At 35.9% G+C, this 23,242-nt stretch overlaps 3 protein-coding genes across 5 annotated transcripts in view; 2 read left to right on the forward strand and 1 right to left on the reverse strand.

Moving 5' to 3' along the window:
• Positions 1 to 1,285: 1,285 nt before the first annotated feature.
• Positions 1,286 to 12,974, forward strand: phgdh (phosphoglycerate dehydrogenase). The gene is made up of 12 exons (XM_079880352.1): positions 1,286 to 1,523; positions 2,190 to 2,341; positions 2,683 to 2,748; positions 3,107 to 3,161; positions 5,102 to 5,200; positions 5,313 to 5,445; positions 6,052 to 6,200; positions 6,332 to 6,484; positions 9,489 to 9,627; positions 11,220 to 11,347; positions 11,442 to 11,658; positions 12,375 to 12,974. Exons 1-12 carry the CDS (start codon positions 1,386 to 1,388, stop codon positions 12,527 to 12,529), a joined length of 1,584 nt encoding a protein of 527 aa, XP_079736478.1. The 5' UTR covers positions 1,286 to 1,385; the 3' UTR covers positions 12,530 to 12,974.
• Positions 12,975 to 14,952: 1,978 nt separating this feature from the next.
• Positions 14,953 to 22,203, forward strand: klhl23 (kelch-like family member 23). The gene is made up of 4 exons (XM_079880496.1): positions 14,953 to 15,327; positions 17,104 to 18,321; positions 19,606 to 19,758; positions 19,897 to 22,203. Exons 2-4 carry the CDS (start codon positions 17,109 to 17,111, stop codon positions 20,205 to 20,207), a joined length of 1,677 nt encoding a protein of 558 aa, XP_079736622.1. The 5' UTR covers positions 14,953 to 15,327; positions 17,104 to 17,108; the 3' UTR covers positions 20,208 to 22,203.
• A 55-nt stretch (positions 22,204 to 22,258) lies between these two features.
• The window catches only part of mettl5 (methyltransferase 5, N6-adenosine), a 410,912-nt gene continuing 409,928 nt past the window's right edge, over positions 22,259 to 23,242 (reverse strand). For all 3 annotated transcript variants that reach the window (XM_079880500.1, XM_079880499.1, XM_079880501.1), the window contains exons 7-8: positions 22,538 to 22,587; positions 22,259 to 22,386 (exon numbers count right to left, since the gene is read on the reverse strand). In XM_079880500.1, coding sequence (XP_079736626.1) covers positions 22,345 to 22,386; positions 22,538 to 22,587 — 92 coding nt within the window. In that variant the 3' untranslated portion in view covers positions 22,259 to 22,344. The remainder of the gene's footprint in view (positions 22,387 to 22,537; positions 22,588 to 23,242) is intronic.

Raw genomic sequence — 23,242 nt, forward strand, 5'->3', positions numbered from 1 at the left:
GTCACAACTGAAACTTGCCATTACAGTGAAACAATTCTGAAACACATTACTGTCATCCAGTGTTAAAAAAAAACAAAAAACTTTTCCTTTTAACACATTTCACATATTTATGAAATCTCAATAAAACAAAACAAAAAATGCATAAACTTTATTATGATTTTACTTACTTTACTAAATTATTACTAACAGATAAGTCAAGACGAGAGAAAATGGCAGCAGAATAAATGTCTGTCATGTGGTCACCTAATTAGTCAGATGATGGAGCTTGTGTGAAGAATTAGTCCAACTGACCTGTAATAGCCTTCTTTTCATCCTACATTCACTTTAAGCTCAAATGAATAGATCATTGATATATTGAAACATATTGATCATTGAAACACCCAATAAAGTATGAAGATCCAAAACTGCAGAAATTAAGAATAAATAAGTAAATAAATGTATAATAGGAATTAAATAAATAAAAGTGGACATAAATAAATAAATGTGGGGAAAAATGAATACATTTTTGTGAGAATAAATGTAATAATAGGAAAATACATAAAGACATATCTAAAATGTGAAATATATAAATAAATACATGTTTGAACAATAGATAAACAAATAAATAAATACATGTGAGAATAAATCATTGTAATAATAGGAAAATACATAAAGAAATATATAAAAGTGGAAATAAATAAATACATGTGGGAAAAATGAATAAACAAATAAATAAATTGATGTGAAAATAAATAAATAAATAAATAAATGTAATAATAGGAAACTACGTAAATAAATATATATAAAAGTAGAAATAAATACATGTGGGGAAAATAAATATATAAATGAATAAACAAATAAATAAATGTATGTGAGAATAAATAAATAAATAAATAATAGGAAAATACATAATGAAACATAAAATTGGAAATAAATTAATAAGTACATGTGGGAAAATAAATAAATGTATAAATAAATAAATAAATAAATACATAAATTGATATAATAAATATATGTGGGAAACATAAATTAATGTATAAATTAATAAGGAAATAAATACATGAAAAAGCAGTAAAAATAAATACAGAAAATAATAAATAAAAGGAAACAGTAGTACAAAAATTAATTGTAGGCCTACAATACTTGTTTATCTTTCTTTTTTTCTTTTTCTGTTATTTATTGACTTATTGTTAATTTCAGCAGATGTGTGGGTCAATAATACTTGCGTTGCCATTAAATGTCGATAAACAAAACTACTGCGAAGTATGTGGTGCTTCTGTTGCCCATGCAGCGAGGCGCGTGAAGGGCGGAGTTTATATGAGGAGGAGATCTTTATTCAGAACATCAGTTCGCAGTTCGCACGCGATCAGTCGTTAGAGTCGAGTCGAGTCAGTGAATCAACAGCAATGGCTCCGGTATTAGTCAAACGCGTTTTAATCAGTGAAAGTGTTGATGCATGCTGCAAAACTATTCTGCAAGAGAATGGCATCGAAGTCACGGAGAAGCAACAGATGACTAAGGAAGAGTTGATTGCAGAGATTCAGGTAAGTGATTCTGAAGTTGTGCAGCAACTTCACCGGAATATCAAGTGGCTTGATTTGAATCTCCGCCAAGCTAATGGCGTCTTACAATGCAGCAACAGTACAAATGTGATGTCAAATATAAGCATGCGAATGCGTGGCTGTTGGATGTGCTGAAGTTTGTGTGCGACTGTCACCCCTCCTCCTCCTCTACAAGAGTCTGATGCAACAGCAGCCTGTATCTGCACCATTACACATTAGATTCACAACTAATGATTGTATTAGACATCAAACAGTCAATCTTGATCCTTTCCCAGTGCAGTGTGCTTAATGAAAGTGTGTTTTGCTCTCTGCATGTGTTTTATTGGTTGTGTTTTAATTTATAAGGTATTAGCATTCGCAGTTTATCATTTTCATTATATCACCAATGATTCTGCCATTGCAGAACTATAAAATATAATACATATATAATGTATTTATAAACATATATAATGTATTTTATAATATATATATACATATATAATGTATTTTCAGGATAAATAAACAACAATAAATATACATTTATTTATTGTCAGTAATACATTGCATGTTGACTTGCATGTCGTTCTTATAAAGGTTTGGGATAAACTTAATAATACCTTGTTTTACATGCCAATTTTGTTTACATGTCTTATAATCTTTTCCCCCAAGAATTATGATGGTTTGGTTGTCCGATCAGCAACCAAAGTTACTGCTGATGTTATCAATGCTGGCAGTAACTTGAAGATCATTGGCCGGGCCGGAACAGGAGTTGACAACGTGGATGTGGATGCAGCGACCAAGAGAGGAATCATTGTCATGAAGTAATGAAGCATGTTGAGTCTTGCTCTGACCTCTATTCTCTGTGTTCTCAGTGCTAAAGCAGGTTGTTCTAGTTGCGCACTTTTCTTTATTCTGTTGTTAAAGGAATAGTTTGCACCAAAAATAAAATCATCATAATTTATTGAATCTCGTGTTATTTTAACTCTGTATAATATATTATTTTTCTCGTCAAAAATGCATCTTAGGAGGTGCTAAAAAGAATGGCTAAGAATTTCTTTCCTAAAAGTTTTTTTTTTTCATACTGTTTTTTAATTTATTTATTTTATTAGTGAAGAAGGTGATAGCAGAAAGATGTCATTTTTTTTTATTTGTATATTTTTAGCACTCCGAGTGGAAACACAATCAGTGCTGCTGAGCTCACCTGTGCTCTTTTGATGAGCTTGTCAAGGTAAACTTGAAAAATGATTCTTCAATAAAGAACTTCTGTTTGTTTTTTTAAAGGGTTCATATCATGTTTTAAGATTAATTGTGTTAAGAAATGATTGTAACATTCAGAACTCCGAAGTCACTGATGTCTGATGGTGGGTCTGAAATAGGGAAGAAAATGGTCAAACAATAAATTTATAAACTAAATTTTGGCTGCTTTGGACTGTAGAATAAGTGGACCTCAGAGATCATTTTTTAAAAACATGATATTATCCCTTTAAGTTTGTTAAATTGAGATTTCACAATCATTATGTTATGTTCCTATTAAATACCTTATTAAAAATTTCCAATAATATATTATTATTTTATGCATTTCTTAGACATATTCCCCAGGCTGTCATGTCAATGAAGGATGGAAAATGGGATCGTAAAAAGGTATGCACACTTTTTGTCCTCTGTTGCACAAGGCATTGCATTATGGGATAGAGTATTGCATGCAACAAATATTTTGGCGAATCATCAATGTATTCTATGCATACTGAAAGTTTACAAATACTGTACAAAGTATACACTGATGAGCCAAAACACTAGGAGACCCCTGAAGGTGCCAAGACATTAGCAGCAGATCCTTCAAGTCCCGTAGGTTGTGAGGTGGAGCTGCCGTGGATCGAACTTTGTTGTTCCAGCACATCCCGCACATGCTCAGTTGGATTGAAATCTGGGGAATTTGGAGGCCAGGGCAACACCTTGAAATCTTCATCATGTTCCTCAAACCATTCGTGAACAAAATGTGGAGTGTGGCAGGATGCATTATCCTGCTGAAAGAGACCACGTCCACCAGGGAACACCATGGTCATGAAAGGGTGTACATGGTCTGCAACAAAGTTTAGGTTGGTGGCACGTTTCAAATTGCATCCAAATGAATGGCTGGACCCAGGGTTTCCCAGCAGAACATTACCTAGAGCATCACACTCCTTCCACCGGCTTGTATTCATCCCACAGTGCATCCTGGTGCCATCACTTCCCCAGGTGAACAGCACACATCCACATGGCCGCCCAGGCCGTCTTTCTTCCACTGCTCCAAGGTCCAGTTCTGACACTCGCTTTCGGCAGTGGACAAGGGTCATCATAAGCTCTCTGATTGGTCTGTGGCTACTTAGCCTGTGTGTTGTGACACATTTCTCCTATAAACATCATTTAAAATTGTATGTCTTGTGCCACAGTAGACCTTCTGTTGGCTTGGACCAGACGAGATAGCCTTCATTGCCTTCATAAATCCATAAACTTTGGGCGCCCAACACCCTGTCGCCGGATTGTCCCTCCTCAATGTCAGTAGCCGCGTTTCCATTACCCTTCAAATTGCGAATTGAAAATGCGTCCAATGGAAATGCATCAATTTCACAAAAACTCCCATTTATCGCAAAAAGGTTTTATGCTCGCATGAGGTTGTTTTTCGGGCAATTAGAAAAATAAATATTTTGCAAAACTGCAATGGAAACAGTTTTTGCGCATTTACAGTCACCTGACGTAGATGACGGGGTGTGTTTGGACAGAATACGAGATGGAGTTCTTTATTAAATTCATAGAAGACAGAAGAATTACAGGAATACTGGATTCTAAACCTCAAAGAAATGCCACAATCAAGACCTCGAAGCAGAAATGAGTGAGAAACACCCAGAAACACCAGCCACTCCAAGTATAAGGGTCTTTCCTTTACATTAATGCTTGGATAACACACGTCACCTTCGATTAATAATAATGGCCAGTGCGGTGGCTGGGATATACGTCAACCTACCAACATCTGTTGCCAATTGCCATGATTTTTAGAAGGACTTATCGCGAGAGGAAAAAATGAAGTTTTAGTCGCATAACATAATGGAAACATAATGGTTAATGGAAACGCCGTCATTTCGCAATAGTTTTTTGTCGACATTTAGAAAAAATCGCAAAAGTTTTGCGCAAATCTGTAATGGATACGCACCTAGTGTTAGTTAATTCTCACCACTGCTGATCGAGAGCAACCCAGTCGCCTTGCCATAACAGTTTGGCCCTTGTCAAAGTCACTCAGAGCTTTATTCCTGCCTGTTTCTCCAACACATTGATTACGAGAACTGATTGTTTACCATCTAATCTACCCTATGTGACTTTGTTCGGAGATAATCAACGATATTCGCTTAACCTGTGACTGGTCATACTGTTTTAGCTCATCAGTGTACAAAGTACATCCTGCAGAAATAGTATGCCAGTATGCCGTTCCATAGCCATGCTTTCCTGTCTGTGATAACTCAGTCATCACTAATCAAATGTGATCACTGAATGTGTTGCTTCACATTGTTTTGGTCGAATGGCTGAGAGTTTTGCTAATGATTTTGCAGTTCATGGGTGCAGAGCTGTATGGAAAAGTTCTTGGAATTGTAGGGCTTGGAAGAATCGGCAAAGAGGTGGCGGCGAGAATGCAGTCCTTTGGTATGAAGGTAAGATCTTTGTGACCTAAAAATAGACTTGACTTAAATGCAGGCATGATAGTGATTTTTATCAAATAATTTGATTGTTTTACAAAGATTGAACTTTTTGTATCCCTAATAGACCATTGGGTACGACCCCATCACGCCTCCGGAGGTTTCTGCGGGCTGGGGTGTGGAGCAGATGTCTCTGGAGCAACTGTGGCCACAGTGTGATTATATCACTGTCCACACTCCACTCATGCCCTCCACCACAGGTACACACAACCAAAACAGGACATGTGTCGTCTTTCCCAGTTTGCTCAGGCTGCATAATTTGGTTAAAAAATAAAATTGGGATTTATTCTGGCAAATATTTCAATACATCTCATCTCATATTGCCGTTGCTTGGATGCCCAGACTAAAGTCCTGAGATACCTGCGTCTAATATAATATAATCTAAAACCTGCATCTAATCTAATCTAATTTTTATTGTTGAATATTTGAAATTATGTTCTATAGATGTATAGATAAAATCCTAAGTTCAGTAAAAAACATCCATCCATCCATCCATCCATCCAGTCAATCACATCCATCCATCCATCCAATCAATCACATCCATCCATCCATCCATCCAATCAATCACATCCATCCATCCAATCCATCCATCCATCCATCCATCCATCCATCCATCCATCCATCCATCCATCCATCCATCCATCCATCCATCCATCCATCCATCCATCCATCCATCCATCCATCCATCCATCCATCCATCCATCCATCCATCCATTACATCCATCCATTACATCCATCCATTACATCCATTCAATCACATCCAGAATTGCCCCAGTGTAAAATCAAACCTCTGATGTCCTACACAGGCCTCCTCAATGACGCCTCATTTGCTAAGTGTAAGAAGGGTGTGAAGGTGGTCAACTGTGCTCGTGGTGGCATCATCGATGAAGCCGCCCTCCTCCGGGCTGTGGAGTCGGGGCAGTGTGGAGGAGCGGGACTGGATGTGTTTGTGGAGGTCAGAGCTTGTCTATCACCCAGACTGAGAACTGTTTTAGCTTTTAGCTGCATGAATATAAATAATTAACATTATTTTCAAAAATATTTTAAATATTACTAATAATGTTGCTGTTATTTTTGGGGGTTCAGGAGCCTCCAAAGAACCGGGCGCTGGTGAACCACCCCAATGTAATCAGCTGTCCTCATCTGGGAGCCAGCACTAAAGAAGCACAGGCTCGGTGTGGGAAGGATATCGCCCTGCAGATTGTGGACATGGTTACTGGCAAAGCATTAGTGGGGGCTGTGAGTTACGCTCAGTTTACCAGTGTCAGAAATGAACTTTATGATGGATGGGGCAATATTTGTCAATATTTGATTCTTTTCCCCTCTGATTTTTCAGGGACATTTTGTATATTTATGAGGGATTTTCTTTTTCTAACCATATAAAATCATAGCAAATTGTCCTTTTATGTCAAATAGTTCAGTTAAAATAAAATTTTTCAATCTGAACAATTATGAATGAAAAAGTAGCTGTAAATAATGCAACCAAGTAAATTATTTTGGAGGACAAAAAAAGTAATGTTCACCACAGATATTTATTTTCCAAATTCCACCATGGAAAACCTGGAAATATCAGGAAATTTGATAATGAACTCCTTGCTAGATATTGAAAGGAAAAAGTTGGTACACAACAGCTCTGAAAAATACATTCAATTTATTCAATTCTCACTTTCAAATAATAACACTCTTGTGTATTGTAAAACTTGCTTGCCCGACAAAAGTGATGTCCAGTTTGTGTGTGAATTGTTATTTGTAGTGAATCCGATGAAACCGATTCGCAAAATGAACTGAAAGATTCATTAGCATATTCATCTTAATGAATGAGTTTTAAAAACCCTTATCCAATTAAGAAATTGATGTTATAAACTGGCAAATGAAATGAAAGTATCTGAACTCTTTAGGATATTTGCATAGATTAATTTGTTTAAAGCCAGCATGAAATGAAAATTGATATAGGTTATTTTGTAAGAGCATGTTATTGATCTTATTGTAAACCATTCATCCATGCATATGCTTGTAATTTTTAATCAATTTCATAACTTGACATAACAAAATCTTCTAGTAAAAATAGTAGATTTCTCTTTGGTGACGTGTGCCGGAATTCTCCAATCATTTAGTCTGCTTAAACCCTGCCCCTTTCCTTACATTCAGATCTGCCTCCATCCAATCAACAACCGACGGACAGAAATAGTACCCGCCCTTCATTCTTTTGTGTTTCGACAATTTATTTAAATTGGCTGTAAGTCAAGTCAAGTCAAGTCATCTTCATTTATATAGCGCTTTTAACAATGTAGATTGTTTCAAAGCAGCTTTACAGAGATAAACGTATAATTTAAGGTAACAGAGAATGTTTTGGCTTTATAGCGGTTCTTTAATAAAGTTATTTTACAGCTAAAGTTAGTTTTGATTGATTCGCTTCCGTCGCAACGATCATTTGTTATTAAATTAGGGGCCGCCAAGACGACACCATTCTCTCTACACAGACTTTAAACACGATCCTGTGAGAAACGCTGATGGCGGTCACATGTGCATTAAGAATTGGTTCTATAGTCATGTGCGTTTGAATATATGTGTGCAGGTTTGTTATTCCCTACAAACCAAGCCTAAACAAATTACTGGTGTTTCCTTATAGTTTTGATTCAGAATTTTATTTTATTTTATCAATTCGGGGTAGATACGCGAATTGAGTTTTCCCGACGACGCTTTATCTGTAGAGTGGTAAATGGATCCTCCATAGGGAGAGACTAGTTGGCACTTCAGCACTGCGTTGTCATCGGGTCCAGGCGAAGGGCCTTCGTCAGATCTGGATACGGCCTGGATCCGGCAGGCTGCGGGAAGACCTCGGGATAAACAAAGACACTAAAATTAGCGTAGATGCCATTCTTCTCATGATGTAACAAGTACATCAGGATTTATGGGAAGTGTTCCCGGTTCCATCTGACCTAATCTATGCAGCCTAACATTGAATTATAGAAGTCTATAATGTATTATGTGAATGCTATGTCAAAGAGATGTGTCTTTAATCTAGCTTTGAACTGACAGAGTGTGTCTGCTTCCCGGACAATGTTAGGAAGATTGTTCCAAAGTTTTGGTGCTAAATAGGAAAAGGATCTACCGCCAGCAGTCGATTTTGATATTCTAGGTATTATCAACTGGCCGGAATTTTGAGATCGCAATAGATGTGAAGGACTATAATGCGTTAAGAGCTCGCTCAAGTACTGCGGAGCTAAACCATTTAGTGCTTTGTAAGTAATCAGCAATATTTTAAAATTGATGCGATGTTTAATAGGGAGCCAGTGCAGTTTTGACAGAACTGGGCTAATATGGTCATACTTCCTGGTTCTGGTAAGAACTCGAGCTGCTGCGTTTTGAACCAGCTGTAGTTTGTTTATTAAGCATGCAGGGCAACCACCCAGTAGAGCATTACAATAATCTAGCCTTGATGTCATGAAAGCATGAACTAATTGTTCCACATTGGTCAATGAGAGCATATGGCGTAATTTAGCTATATTTTTAAGATGGAAGAATGCGGTTTTACAGATACTAGACACGTGACTTTCAAATGAAAGATTGGTATCAAAGAGCACACCCAGGTTCCTAACCGACGACGAAGACTTAACAGAGCAGCCATCAAGTGTTAGACAGTATTCTAGGTTATTACGTGAGGAAGTTTTTTGTCCAATAATTAGAATCTCTGATATTTTCAGAATTTAGAAGAAGGAAATTACGAGTCATCCAATTTTTTATATCCGCTATGCATTCTGTTAATTTAGTGAATTGGTAAGTTTCGTTAGGTTTTGAAGAAATATAGAGCTGAGTATCGTCGCCATAACAGTGGAAGCTAATTCCGTGTTTCCTAATGATATCTCCTAATGGTAGCATGTACAGAGTGAACAGCAGCGGTCCTAGTACTGAGCCTTGAGGTACACCATACTGAACTTGTGATCGATGAGACATCTCTTCATTTACTGCTACAAATTGATAACGGTCAGATAAGTATGATTTAAACCATGCTAGTGCAATTCCACTAATGCCAACATAGTTTTCTAGTCTATTTAAAAGAATGTTGTGGTCAAAGGTGTCAAACGCAGCACTAAGATCGAGTAACACTAATAGAGAGATACAACCACGATCGGATGATAAGAGCAAATCATTTGTCTCAGTACTATATATCACAATACAGTAGAACAGATCTGGACTACGTCTGTTACATCTAGACTTTAATCTCTTGTTTTATTCTCCTCAGGTCAATGCTCAGGTGTTGGTCAGTAGTTTCTCTCCTGACTCTCATCAGTGGATTCGGCTGGGAGAGTCCATGGGCAGAGTGTTGAAGGCCTGCAGCACTTCTAAAAAACCCTACAGCCAGGTCCATGTCACATCACTTGGTAGGTCAATTATTAAGGAATAATTCAGCCAAATACGTTGTCAACTTTTGTTATTAACTCACTAACTGAATGAGTTCTTAAAAAAAATTCAAGAAATACTGTTAAATTCTTTTAATAACCATTTTTTCATTTACACATGATGCAGGATTGGATTTACACACACATATTTACTGTCAGGAGAAAACCCTCCCATATATACATGTGAGAGTTTGCTGTCCGTCAGATATATTTTATGGACTTTTATGGTGTGTTCACACCAAACGCGAAGTGTATATTCGCATCGCGTTACTCGCTCTAGATTATTCGCGGGATGTTTTTCTTGTTTTTCGCGTCCCTCGCGAATAAAAACATCCCGCGAAAAGGAGTGTGTCATCATCATCAACAACAACACAACTTCTTTCTGCCATAATTTTTCCGTCATGTCTGAAATAAATGATATTGCTGCTCTGTACTTGTTGTGGAAGTCCCAAATACGGAGGAAAGCCAAACGCCGACGTGTCTGGGTTTACAGCACCATCCAGACGCGCACTCAACTTGGTGAATTTCACCGTCTTAGCGAATTTTCCGCTCGAGTTGAAATTTTTCAACTTGCGCGGAAGACGCGATTGAGGCGATTTATAGAGCTTTCGCGGCAAACGCGTCGCCCAATTCGCGTCATTCGCGCCGCCCGGCGCGAATTCGCGTCTATTCGCGTCTTTGCATCGACTTTCTATGTAATCTACTCGCGCAAATAATTAAATTTGCGTTTGGTGTGAACACGCCATTAGAGTAGATATTTCTACTCTTCTGAGAAAAATGTTTTATTCAGTGTTTTTATTTTTATTTTGTTTTTAATCAAATTAATCCACATTTACAGTAGTTTATAAGGTCTTAATATCTTAACCCTGTGTGACCACTAGAGATGTGTAACTCTCTCTCTGGATTAATAATTTGGAATTATTAATTGGAATTATAAAATATAAATATTAGATACATTAAAATTTTATTTAGAAATGTTGCCTAATAAACCAAGAAATAGAATAAGCTTAATCTGAAATCTTAGTAGAAATATTTCTTAAACAAAAACTAATGAAAATAAGTTAACACAAAACAAAAGAACTAAAACTTAAAAGGAAAATATAACAAGCTAATTCATATTACTAATAAACCAATAATAGTATATAAATAATACTAAAATATCAATGTTTGAATTTTTAGATATATTCATATGTGATGTAAAAAGTCATGCATCACAGGGTTAAATTTTAATAATGTATGGTTTTCGCCATGAAAATAACCAAAGAATCTGGCTTTCGCTTAAAAAAACCCCAAAAAACTAACATGATAACATTGTCTTGATGAAACAAAGATTTTTTTGCATTTTATAATGATTACCTTTCTGCTGTATTACAATTAGATAAATTACTTACAAATGAAATAATGACAATTTACATTTTTATCAATTGGCAGTACATTTTTATCATCAACAGTGCAAGGATGCCATCTTGTGGCAATATCATACATTTGTATCCATTTTACATCCAGTATATATACATATAAAATGTAAAAAAAATACAAAATATTTGTTTGTTTGTTTATTTTTTGCTGTTCAGGGGAGTCCTTGAAGAAGTCCACTGGGTTTTTGAGCTCAGCAGCTGTAGTTGGTTTGCTCACTGAAGGTCCTCAGAAAGGCCCCAACTTGGTGAATGCACTGCCTCTTGCTGCAGAGACGGGAATTACCGTAAGACTACTTGACAAAACCATGGTTTTGAACCATGTATTTTAGGTCAAAGCACACGTTACGTTAAATCTGTCCCTGTGTCACAAACCCCCAGATGAAGACGGATCATAACGACTCGAGTGACCGCGAGGCGTGTGTTGTGGAGGTCTCTGTGAACGGCAGTAGCTGTAAGGCGGTTGGCTCGGTGCAGGCTGGGGTTCCTGTGCTGTTGGAGCTGAATGGAAGTGTGTTTCGACAGCCTGTTCCTCTCAGCGGACACCTGCTGTTCTTCAAGGCCGCCTCCTCCACTGAGCTCCTGCTCTCCATAACCGGTAAAGGCTGATTCACGTTTTGCACATACAGTGTAGCTTTTAATGGGAAGAATAACTGAGATGAAAAAACTAGCAATATTAGGAATTTTAAAAAGATGATTTTCTGTTCAGCTCTAAAATATTGACCAGAAATCGCTCTTTGCATGTAATTCATAGAAAATGTTTAAAAATCCTCAAGTATTCACGAACAACTGAAAGTCGTGAAAATGTATTGGTCAAAAGGCATGAGAAACCTGTTGTTGTTTTCTTCAACTTACAACATCCTGGAATAAATATAATGTTTATTTATATATGAATAGGATATATATGGCTATATATGAATTTTCTTCTAGAATGATCATTTTTATCAAGCTTGTATATTTCAGTTCAGAAATTTCACTTAAATGGCAGTGAAAATTGCCTATTAATTGTCATTTAAGTGAAATTACTGAACTTAAATATACGAGCTTGATAAAAGCTTGATAATTCTAGAAGAAAATTTCAGATGGCACTTAGAGGCTTTTGCATCTGAACTCTTCATATATACATTTATAATAAATAAATACGTTTTTTTTTTTACTGAGAGGAAAGCGTATTCACCATCGCTCTCAGCAGTGTGGGTGTTGAATGTTCGCTAACAGTACAGTATATAGCTGCTCACATATTTCTGACTTATTTTTACTCGCCGTGAGTGTATCGGGACCTTCAGTTTATTGATGCTTTCCTATCTTCCTCAGGAGTTTTGGCTGCTGCAGGTGTGGAGCTGGAGTCCTTCAGTGCCTCTACTGCCAGCAGTGGAGACCAGTGGTACTGCATGGGGATTTCTTCACTGCTGGGGGACATTGGGGCCTTGAAGTCCTTAGTGAAAGAGGCTGCACAGCTCACTGTTTAAATATCTGTCACTGAAACACTTAACATTCCAGCGTCTAAAGCTCTAGCCTGACTGAGTTTCATTACTTGCTGTTACTCACATTGATCACAACATTACATTTCCTAAAACAACAGTGTGAAAAAGTCAGATTTTTACTTTTGTTGTTGTTATTAGTTCACTAAACCTTATTTCTATTGCAGATATGTGAATGTTCGATTAAAACAATAACATCAGTGCTTTGCAGTGGATTGTGTCTCTTTTCATACTAAAGGGTTGCCATTTTTGTCTCTAAAGTGTAAAAAGTACGTTAAATAACCGACGCCAGTTTGTACTACTAAAATAGATATTTACTAAACAGTGCACTTATTTTTCCCTTTTTTTTCCCTGTTTCTTTCATCATCAGGATGGAGTTTTTGGGACTGTCCCCACCTCTGTTTCTAACGTCTTATTAAAGGGATAGTTCACCCAAAAATGAAAATTCTGTCATCATTTACTCACCCTCAAGTTGTTTCAAACCTGTATGAGTTTCTTTTTTCTGCTGAACACAAAAGAAGATATTTTGAAAAATGTCTGTAACCAAACAGTTGATGGACCTCATTGACTTCCATAGTATTTTTTTTCCTACTATGGAAGTCAATGGGGTCCAGAAAAAGAAATTCATACAGGTTTGAAACAACTTGAGGGTGAGTGAATGATGACAGAATTTTCTTTTTTGGGTGAACTATCCCTTTAACAAATATGCATTAACAAATAGCACTTTGTTTTAACTCTCTCTCTCTCTCTCTCTCTCTCTCTCTCTCTCTCTCTCTCTCTCTCTCTCTCTCTCTCTCTCTCTCTTTCTCTCTCATATATATATATATATATATATATATATTAGGGCTGTCAAACGATTAATTGCAATTATTCGCATCCAAAATAAGAGTTTGTTTTTACATAATACATGTGTGTGTACGGTGTATAATTATTTTCTATATATAAATACACACACATGCATGTATATATTTAAGAAATATTTGCATGTATATACTGTGTATATATATATTTATATTATATATAAATATTTTAGACATAACACATTTTCTTAAATATATATATGCATGTGTGTGTATTTATATATAGAAAATATTTATACTCCGTACACAGACATAAATTATGTAAACACAAACTTTTATTTTGGATGCGATTAATCGTTTGACAGCCCTAATATATATATATATATATATACACATACACAATACATGTGTTTTACTTTATGTATTATCAGAAAGTCTTTTTTAATATATTGATCACATGTTTTATTTTGGTAATCAGGGGATGAACATAAAAACAAATTGGTCTCAAGTTGAGATCAATTTGTAATAAATTACTTTAGCTCCTTTTCATTCCCAAATTACTTTTTGAGTAAAATCACACAGCCCTTTTTTGGTGTGCTTCTCTTTACAGGAAGATATAGATGATGTATACTTATTGCTAATATAATCACTTGACAAAAATATGTTCCTGAGTCTTCATTAAATCCACTTTCGAACACTTTTTAGTTTCACCACCTTGACCACTAGGGTTGCAATGTCAAACTCTGAATGTCCCCTAACATTAGAATACGATCCTCATTTTTATAGCTAATGTTCCCAGAATGTTGCTGAGAGGTTTTACACTGATAGTAATTTAAACAGGGCATTATTAAACAGGGATTTATTATTATATTACCTAAACATAAACTAATGACATAAACTAATGTTCAAAGAACGTTTCAGGAACCAAACATTGTCATTTAGTTTCTTTCTTCTACAAAACACAAAAGAAGATACTCAAACAGTTTCTGGTCCCTCCATTGACTTCCATAATATATTTTTTTACTATGGAAGTCAATGGGGACCAGAAACTATTTGGTTACCAACATTCTTCAAAATATCTTCTTTTGTGTTCAACAGAACAAAGAAACTCATACAGGTTTGGATCAACTTGAGGGTGAGTAAACGTTGACAGAATTTTAATTTGAGGGTGAACTATCCCTTTAATGTGTTTATATCTTGAGATTCAATTCACATTTCAATTATACATGTGAATTGAATGTATCTTGAGATTACAAAATGCATTCAATTATTAGGACTTAATAATAACATGAAAGTATATGTAAAACCTCTGAGAACTTTACTTATAAATCGCCTCTATCAAGCAGGAAAAGGCGCTCGCTTCATCGACTTGACCCTCAACACTGTTTCCATGGTAACTGTGAGTTATTTCTGTCCTTTTAATGTACCCTATGGACTTAATGGTAGCTGCACACCAATAACTCACCGTCGCTAAGCTATATAAACAAACGTTTTTTAAACGAGTTAAGAAAGCGGTGAAGCGCTCGGAATGGATTAATTCTTGGTGTTCGGCCGCCCTTGGTACTAGTAGTGTCCCTCAAGCGTTATTATGCAACGGCTTTAATCCTTATTAGGATTATACACTCAGCACTGCCATGATAACTGAAACGTGAAAGCTAGTATTATGTCTCAGTTGATTGAAGAATCGATCAAATGGTGGCACTTTGAACATGTCTTTGTAAAGATGGGATGCTTGTGAACATACTGGTGTTGTCACATGGCTGAAGGACGGCTGTGTTGAATCACTAGTGGCGGGTGACAGCAGCGAGTCTCCAGCTATTACACAGATACCAAAATAGGAGCTCGACATTCTCTAGTGGCTGAGACTAAATACAGGGGGCCACATGTCTGATCTGTCCGAGCACAAGTTGCACTGTTGGGGATAAAACTTCTCCAGCGAAGAAAGGACGAGCTGTGTCAGTCAGTCAGTCAGTCATTACGGGCCAGGTAAGCTTGTTTTTACATAGGGGCTAGTTGTCACAAGCTTCATATAGGTTGTGAGGTAACGAGTTATAAATTGCATGAAGGCTTGTTTTCATTCGCAGTGTTTTGTAATTTTGCTTGCAAAAACTTCATTCAAAGGTTCACGGGGTTATATTTAACTAAAACTTAATAAACAAACATGCTACTTAAATTAATTAAGTTAACTGAAATAAAACAATTAACCCTTTATTTCAGCTAACGTTAGTTGTTTTCTAATTTCTCATTTAGTTTAACGTTATGTACTAAAACAACTAAAACTAAACTAAAATATAACAAAACAAACACACACAATATATCAGTCACCATATCGGTATCGCCGATATATGTTCATTTTTAATGTTATCGTTTTCGGCCTATAAGAAAATTTGGTCGATATTGAATACATAATGGATTATTTTCTTCAGCTGAGACACTGTTCAAAACTGTTCAAAAAGGAAAATACAGTCAAGTGTAACATGTGCAGCACAAAATCTGTCATATAGGCTACATAAAATTATAATGAGGACATCATTATAATTGTGTGCTTGGGACATGGCTTTTAATGATAAGACTTTTGTTCTTATAATCAGGCTCTCAAAATTATCAAAACTTTGGATTTTGATTTATTGGCCAATATATCGGTTATCTGCTTTCAAATATAAAGAATTATTGTTATCGGCCAAAATGTTCATATCGGTAGCCTACATCCCTGGCCTACACACAACCAAATTACTAAAACGGTAACCAAAATGAAAAGGAAAATGGTAAATATAAAAATAAAAACAAAATTGAAATAACACTGGTTCAAATTTGCCTTTTATTAGGATTGTTTTGTACATCTTGTGCTCATAACTAAAATTTCTAAAAATATTTTTGTTATATCTGTTAAGTAAACAAGTGAACCCAGTAAAAAACAGACTATATAGGCTACATTCAGACAAGAGTCAACTATATAATGAAAGAAGTTTAAACAAAAGCTGAAACAGAAAAGAGATAAATGTCAGACAAATTTATTGTCACGTGTGTTTACGATGTTGTAATTTTATACAATTGACTAATTACTATTTCCTGGCCAAAACAATATAATATTTTATATGTTACAATTTACATATAGCTTTTTCATGATTGTTTTTTCGTAATTGTTTTACTTTTTGCATTTTGCCTATAATGTTTAATGCAAGGTGCTACAAACTAAGACTAGGTCAACATGTGTGACAATAAACAACCACGTTTTGATATTAAAGACTTCGTATACAGCAACTGACCTTCAGAAATAATAATGAAAAATATTCACTGGAATTAATATGACAACTAGCCCCAGCGTCTAAAATATTAAATGTGCTTTTTAAATTTGCTATTTATCTGTTGAAATTTTACTTTTTACATATTTACATACATTTTATGCCAATTCATTATATTTTAGCTTAAATCTTGCACACACACACACAAAAAAACATTATATAAAACTTTACTCTCCCTTTTGAGTGTCATGGCAAAGCATGCTGGGAAATATAAATCCCATCCCAGTTTTAGTTAAATTTAAGTTAGTCTAAATTAAAAGAAACAAGTTCATAAAACTCAAAACAATTAAACAATTCAGATGACGTAAAATGTGTCAGCTTTGTGAACCCCAAAGAAAAAGAAAGTTCTAAATACTCATAAAAGTTTAAACTAATTTGTTTAATTTAAGTTGACCCTACTCAAACCAATTAATTATTTTGAGCATTAGGGTTTACAGTGTTGAAAATCATCTCTTTCCAGTTGCAATGTCAGGAAAAGTTCAAAGCGGCTACTCGTATGAGTTCTGCGACGCTTCACATTCATCAGAAGTGCTGGACGCTCTTCACGAGTTCCACAGCAGCGGTTTGTTCACGGACATCACCCTGCAGTCTTCATCCGGACAGCTCTTCCACTGCCACAAGGCTGTCCTATCAGCCCGCAGCTCCTATTTCAAGGTAATGTTCACCTTAGACATGAGAGAACGTCTGAATGACACAATCAACCTACCTTGCATAAACGGGGAGATTCTGGGTGCTTTGGTGACTTACGTCTACACTTCAAAGATCAGCATAACCCAGAGCAACGTTCAAAGTCTTCTGGAGGCCGCAGACCTGTTGCAGCTCAGCTCGCTCAAGAAAGCCTGCGAGAACTTCTTGATTCGTCTGCTGGATGTCGACAACTGTCTCGGGATGCACTCGTTCGCCGAGCTTCACGTGTGCTCTTCACTGGAGCGCGCGGCCTTGAGGATCATACTGAGCCGCTTTGAGGAACTCACACTTCAGGAGGAGTTCCTAGAGGTGGATTTCCAAAAGCTCGAGGGGATTTTAGCAACTGAAAACCTTAATGTGTGGAAAGAGGCGACGTTATTGGACGCTGTGGTGAAATGGGTCGCCCATGACGCGGCTCCTCGAATAGACCACCTGAAAGAGCTTCTCAACTGCATCCATCTTGACATAAATGATGTATATCTCAAAACTGCTTTGGATCTACGCAAACAAAGCTTTGAAAGCAAATTGCGATCCCTAATTCTCACCTCCTTGAAGCCAAGCAAAGGTTTCTCAAACTGCTGCAAAAAACTAACATGCAGCTTGTATGTTATTGGTGGGTATTACTGGCATCCGTTGTGTGAAGTCCACATGTGGGACCCTGTTTCCAACACGTGGGTTCAGGGCAAAGACATGCCTGACTTTGCAAGAGAGAGTTATAGTGTGGTACTTCAAGGCCCTGATATCTACGTGACCGGAGGATACAGGACAGAGACTGTAGATGCTTTAGACACCGTGTGGATTTATAACACAGACTCGGATGAATGGACAGAAGGATGTCCGATGATCACAGCCAGATATTACCACTGCTCCGTGGCTTTACGGGGGTGCATATATGTCATAGGTGGATATACGGCAGGAGCTCCTACACGAGAAACTGAATTCTATGACCCCTTGAAGAAGACATGGTTCCCTGTGGCGGATATGATACAAGGTATGAGAAATTCAAGTTGTGTCCCAAATGACTCGCCATATACTCAACTGTGTAGTAGTGTATTAATTTTATAAGGTTATTTTGTCATCGAACATAAGTCTTATAACCCCTCCCCCTCAACTAGTTGAGTGCATGATGTGTCCACCATCCCACAATTAAGTGCATGATCTGAGTATTTGAAGTTCACTTATGGGAATTTTCAGTGTAAAAACACTACTTTCATACTATAAAACGGCACAGAATAGTGCATAGGTAAATTGGGACGCATCTTCAGTTTATTTATACACAACCTTTTTCTAAAAAGGTTTTTTTTTTTTTAAGCGCTCTCAGTTCTGGAAGTATTTTTTCCCTAATTTTTTGTTGGGATTATAAAAAAAATACTTCAATAAATAGCCATTTGCCAAATCTACCAGATGCATCTATCCAAGATGAATTACAACATATTTTCAGCAAAAAAGTATATGAAAATATGACAAAAAAGGACAAAAGTACAAGACTGTGCTCTTAAATGTTGTCGTGTCATGTGCAATGTTTCATGGATTACGTAATGAAATCAGAAACCATGGTATGAAATAAAACATTCTCATTTAAATACAGATTATTACAAATTTCTTTAGTACATTTCTGGACAAATATTTAGACATATACACTACTGTTTAAAAGTTTGGGCTCAGTAAGATTAATTAGTAGTTTTGTTCAGCAAGGAAGCATTAAAAATTGATCAGTAAAGTCAGTTATAAAGTTATTTTATAAAAAATGCTGTTCTTTTGAACGTTCTATTAATCAAAGAATCCTGGTAAAAATGTAGCAGTTTTCATAAAAATATGAAGCAGCACAACTGCTTTCAACAGTGATAATAATAAGAAATGTTTCAGTTGAAAATCTGCATATTAGAATGATTTCTGAATGATCATGTGACACTGAAGACTGGAGTAATGATGATGAAAATTTTGCTTTGATCACAGGAATAAATAGCATTTTAAAAGATAGTCAAACTATAGACATCAGTTATTTTAACTAGACATCAGTTATTTTAAATCGTAATAATATTTCACAATATTACTGTATTTTTTATCAAATAAATGCAGCTTTGGTGAGCAGCAAAAGAGACTTATTACAAAAACGTATGTGTAGTGCAGCTTTTCACTATGATTTTAGCTATTAAAAGACAGTTTAAAAAATAAATATCTTGGAAAATGTATTGTCTTACACAGAAAAACTTTCAAATACCAAAGACTTAAAATGCCTGTTGATGAAAGTTCATCTTTTTTTTTTACTTTAAAGGTGTGGGAAATGCAACCTCTTGCGTGGTGAATGAAAGAATCTATGTAACTGGAGGGCATTATGGGTACAGAGGAACCTGCACTTACGAGAAGATTCAGACTTACCGGCCAGATATCAACGAGTGGACCATCACAACGATGTGTCCACATCCTGGTGAGCCACCTACGCTTCGTATCAGATGAGCCAAAATGTATTCTCCACCAGCATCCTCATAATGATGTACCTGCCTATATTTGACTTTCTTCTCCATCCCTTATCATTTGAAAACTCATCAATACTCTTTAATTTCAGAGTACGGTCTTTGCTCGGTCTCCTTGAACAATAAGCTTTATCTGGTCGGCGGTCAGACCACCATTACAGATTGCTACGACCCCGAGCAAGATGAATGGAGACAGATGTGTGCGATGAAGGAGAGAAGGATGGAGTGTGGATCGGCCGTTATAAACGGGTGCATCTATGTAGCAGGAGGGTATTCATACTCTAAGGGGACGTATCTGCAAAGTATAGAGAGGTACGACCCTGAGATAGACTGCTGGGAGATCGTGGGGAACCTCCCATCGGCCGCACGCTCACACGGTTGCGTTTGTGTGTTCAGCATGTGAAATCACTACACAATCACATTCAGTGGGGTCTAAAAGTCTGAGACCACCATGTATTTATTTAAACCTGAAAATAAATAGTTCAAGCAATGTCGTTAAATGAATAAGCAGTACTTCAGGTTCTGAATTTCAAGGTCACAAATCAAAGTAGTACACCCTTTTGCTGTTATGACCTGCTGCAAACGAGACGTATAACCAGACACCAGCTTCTGTCAGCGTTTCTGAGGAATCTAAGCCCATGCCTTCTTCAAATCCCACCAGAGATTTTCTATGGGGTTCAAGTCAAGTGACATTAGCCGTGTTTCCATTACTCTTCAAATTGCGCAAATTGAAATTGCGAATTGAAAATACACCCAATGGAAACGCGTCAATTTCACAAAAACTCCCATTTATCGCAAACACAATTTTTCGCTCACATGAGGGGTTTTTTCAGGCAATACAAGACAGAGTTCTTTATTAAATTCATAAAAGACAACAGAATTACAGGAATACTGGATTCTAAACCTCAAAGAAATGCCACAATCAAGACCTCGAAGTAGAAATGAGTGAGAAACACCCAGAAACACCTCATATGTGCCGCTCACAGTATAAGGGTCTTTCCTTGCCATTAATGATTGGATAACACACATACGTCTCCTTTGATTAATAATAATGGCCAGTGCGGAGGCTGGGATATACATCAACCTACCAATGTCCGTTGCTATGATTTTTGGAATGACTGATCGCGAGAGGAACAAATTACGTTTTAGTCGCCATTTCGCAATAGTTTTTTGTCTACATTTTGCGCAAATTCTGTAATGGAAACGCACCTTGTGACACTCAACAAACCTAGCCAGTTCAGATATTTCATGTGTTATAGCTCAAGCACACCTGGTGCAACTAATAATAATAATCTTGAGACTGCAGAAGTCATTAAAAGTTGCATTTTCAGTTGAATTTGGGGAAACCACTTTCACCCACTTTTTTTGAGCTATTTCAATTACTTTTGTTTGATTTGTTCATTGCAAACAGCTGTAAGTCTATACATTTTGCCAATAAACCTGATTTGCAATGGGGGTTGAATAATTTTAATCACAACTGTATATCATTATCGTTCTTGGAGTGAACGGGCCTTAATTCCTCATGCATTGCAAATCCACTCTCACATCATATTCACTAAACCTTTGGCTCCGCTCTCTTCCTGATCCGAATGCCTGCTCTGCTTGTATGACAAATCTATTTTTCGAAAATTATTTTTATATTTTAGACAACAAAATAGAGGCAATAGTATGAAATAAAATATTTTTCCACACTTATCCAGACATGGAAATGACTAAAATCAAATTCCATACTTTTCCATTCTGCGTAGGAAGGAACCCTGCAAATTTGTTACATTGATCATCTGACTTTTTGTACATAAGGTCAGATGCACAAAATGCTCTTTGGATAATCTCAAATCATACTGGAGATCATGATCATCAGGTTTTGTTCATGTCAGCGCCAAAAGGGAAAAAAAACAATTAAGAATGAACTGAAACTCATGCACATTTTCAGTTTCGATTCATCACTTGAATTGTTACCCTGAAAATCTCAGACTTTTGAACCCCACTATATAATTTTTTTTGAACTTGTGAATGGTGTCAATATGATATTATAATTGTTCAACATGTGAAGTCACTGATAATGTGTGAGAAACAGTTTGTCTGTTGTCTGTGCTGGAAGATAAAGGGCTGTTTCTAAATGTATAGTGACAATAGATTACAGCACTTCACTTTTTGCAGTGACTTTATAATATTTTGCAACTAACAACAAAACTACTGGTATTTCAAACATGATTTAAATGTATTTATTCCTTAATCAGTATTCATTTACCTGATTTTGAATTTGTAATACAATTGTGAACCCAGGATGTTGCTAAAAAATATGTGTGATGTGTAATTTATTGTTTTTAGTTATGATGATGATGATGATGTACACATGCTGCCAAAAATGTGAAAAGCACAAATTGAAATAAAGTTCCAACAATAGTGTGTTTGTAAATCTCTGCGATACCCACCCAAAAATGATACAGTATGTAAATGAATAAAATTTATTTTGTACAACAGCGAAAAACCCTACTAAAATGTTGCAAAGCAACACAAACTCCTTTTCCCCAACGCCTTTATGTTGGAGTGAATCGAATGAAGTCCACTTGAATATCAACCTACAATAATCAGATACAAATAAATTATTATATTAGCAGTTTATCATAGTAAAGTCTGATGCACATGTTGCCAGTGCAATAATTCTTTTTTTTTTTTTGTGGCAGTGTAAAATGTGGAAATTAAACTTCTCAGTCCAAAACATGGACTTACCGACTTCTTTTTGTGGAACTTATAAGATGCCGGCAGGTCATATCTGAGCTCTGTGAGGAAGACAACAGTTCAAGATAAATAAAATATCATTATGACAAACTATAAAGCTTATTACCTAAAGGTATTGCAGAAACTCCTGCATGCTCTTGTAGTTCAAAAACAAAACAATAAAACCTACAATAAGTTAGGAATTAAATGTTAATAAAATAAAATAAAATGTTAGGAAACATGTTTTTGAAAATAAATCTCTTGCTCACCAAGGCTGCAGTTACTTGATCAAAAATACAGTAAAAACAGTAATACTGTGAAATATTATAACAATTTAAAATAACTATTTTCTATTTGAATATATTTTAAAATATAATTTATTCCTGTGATCAAAGCTGAATATTCAGCATTATTACTCCAGTCTTCAGTGTCACATGATCCTTCAGAAATCATTCTAATATGCTGATTTTTTTGCTCAAGAAACATGCATTTTTATTATCAATGTTAACTGATATGATAGTGTGAAAACCATGACACTTTTTTCCAGGATTCTTCTTTTGAAAGTTCAAAAGAAGCATTTATTTGAAATAAAACAATTTTTGTAAAAAATTTAAGTCTTTACTGTCACTTTTGATTCATTTAATGCATCCTTGATGAATATAAGTAATAATTTCTTTCAAATAAAGTCTTTCTGAACCAGTAGTATGTGTTTATAGG

The sequence above is a fragment of the Squalius cephalus genome (assembly GCF_949319135.1).
Source record: "Squalius cephalus genome assembly, chromosome: 9".
Classification (NCBI taxonomy): Eukaryota; Metazoa; Chordata; class Actinopteri; order Cypriniformes; family Leuciscidae; genus Squalius; species Squalius cephalus.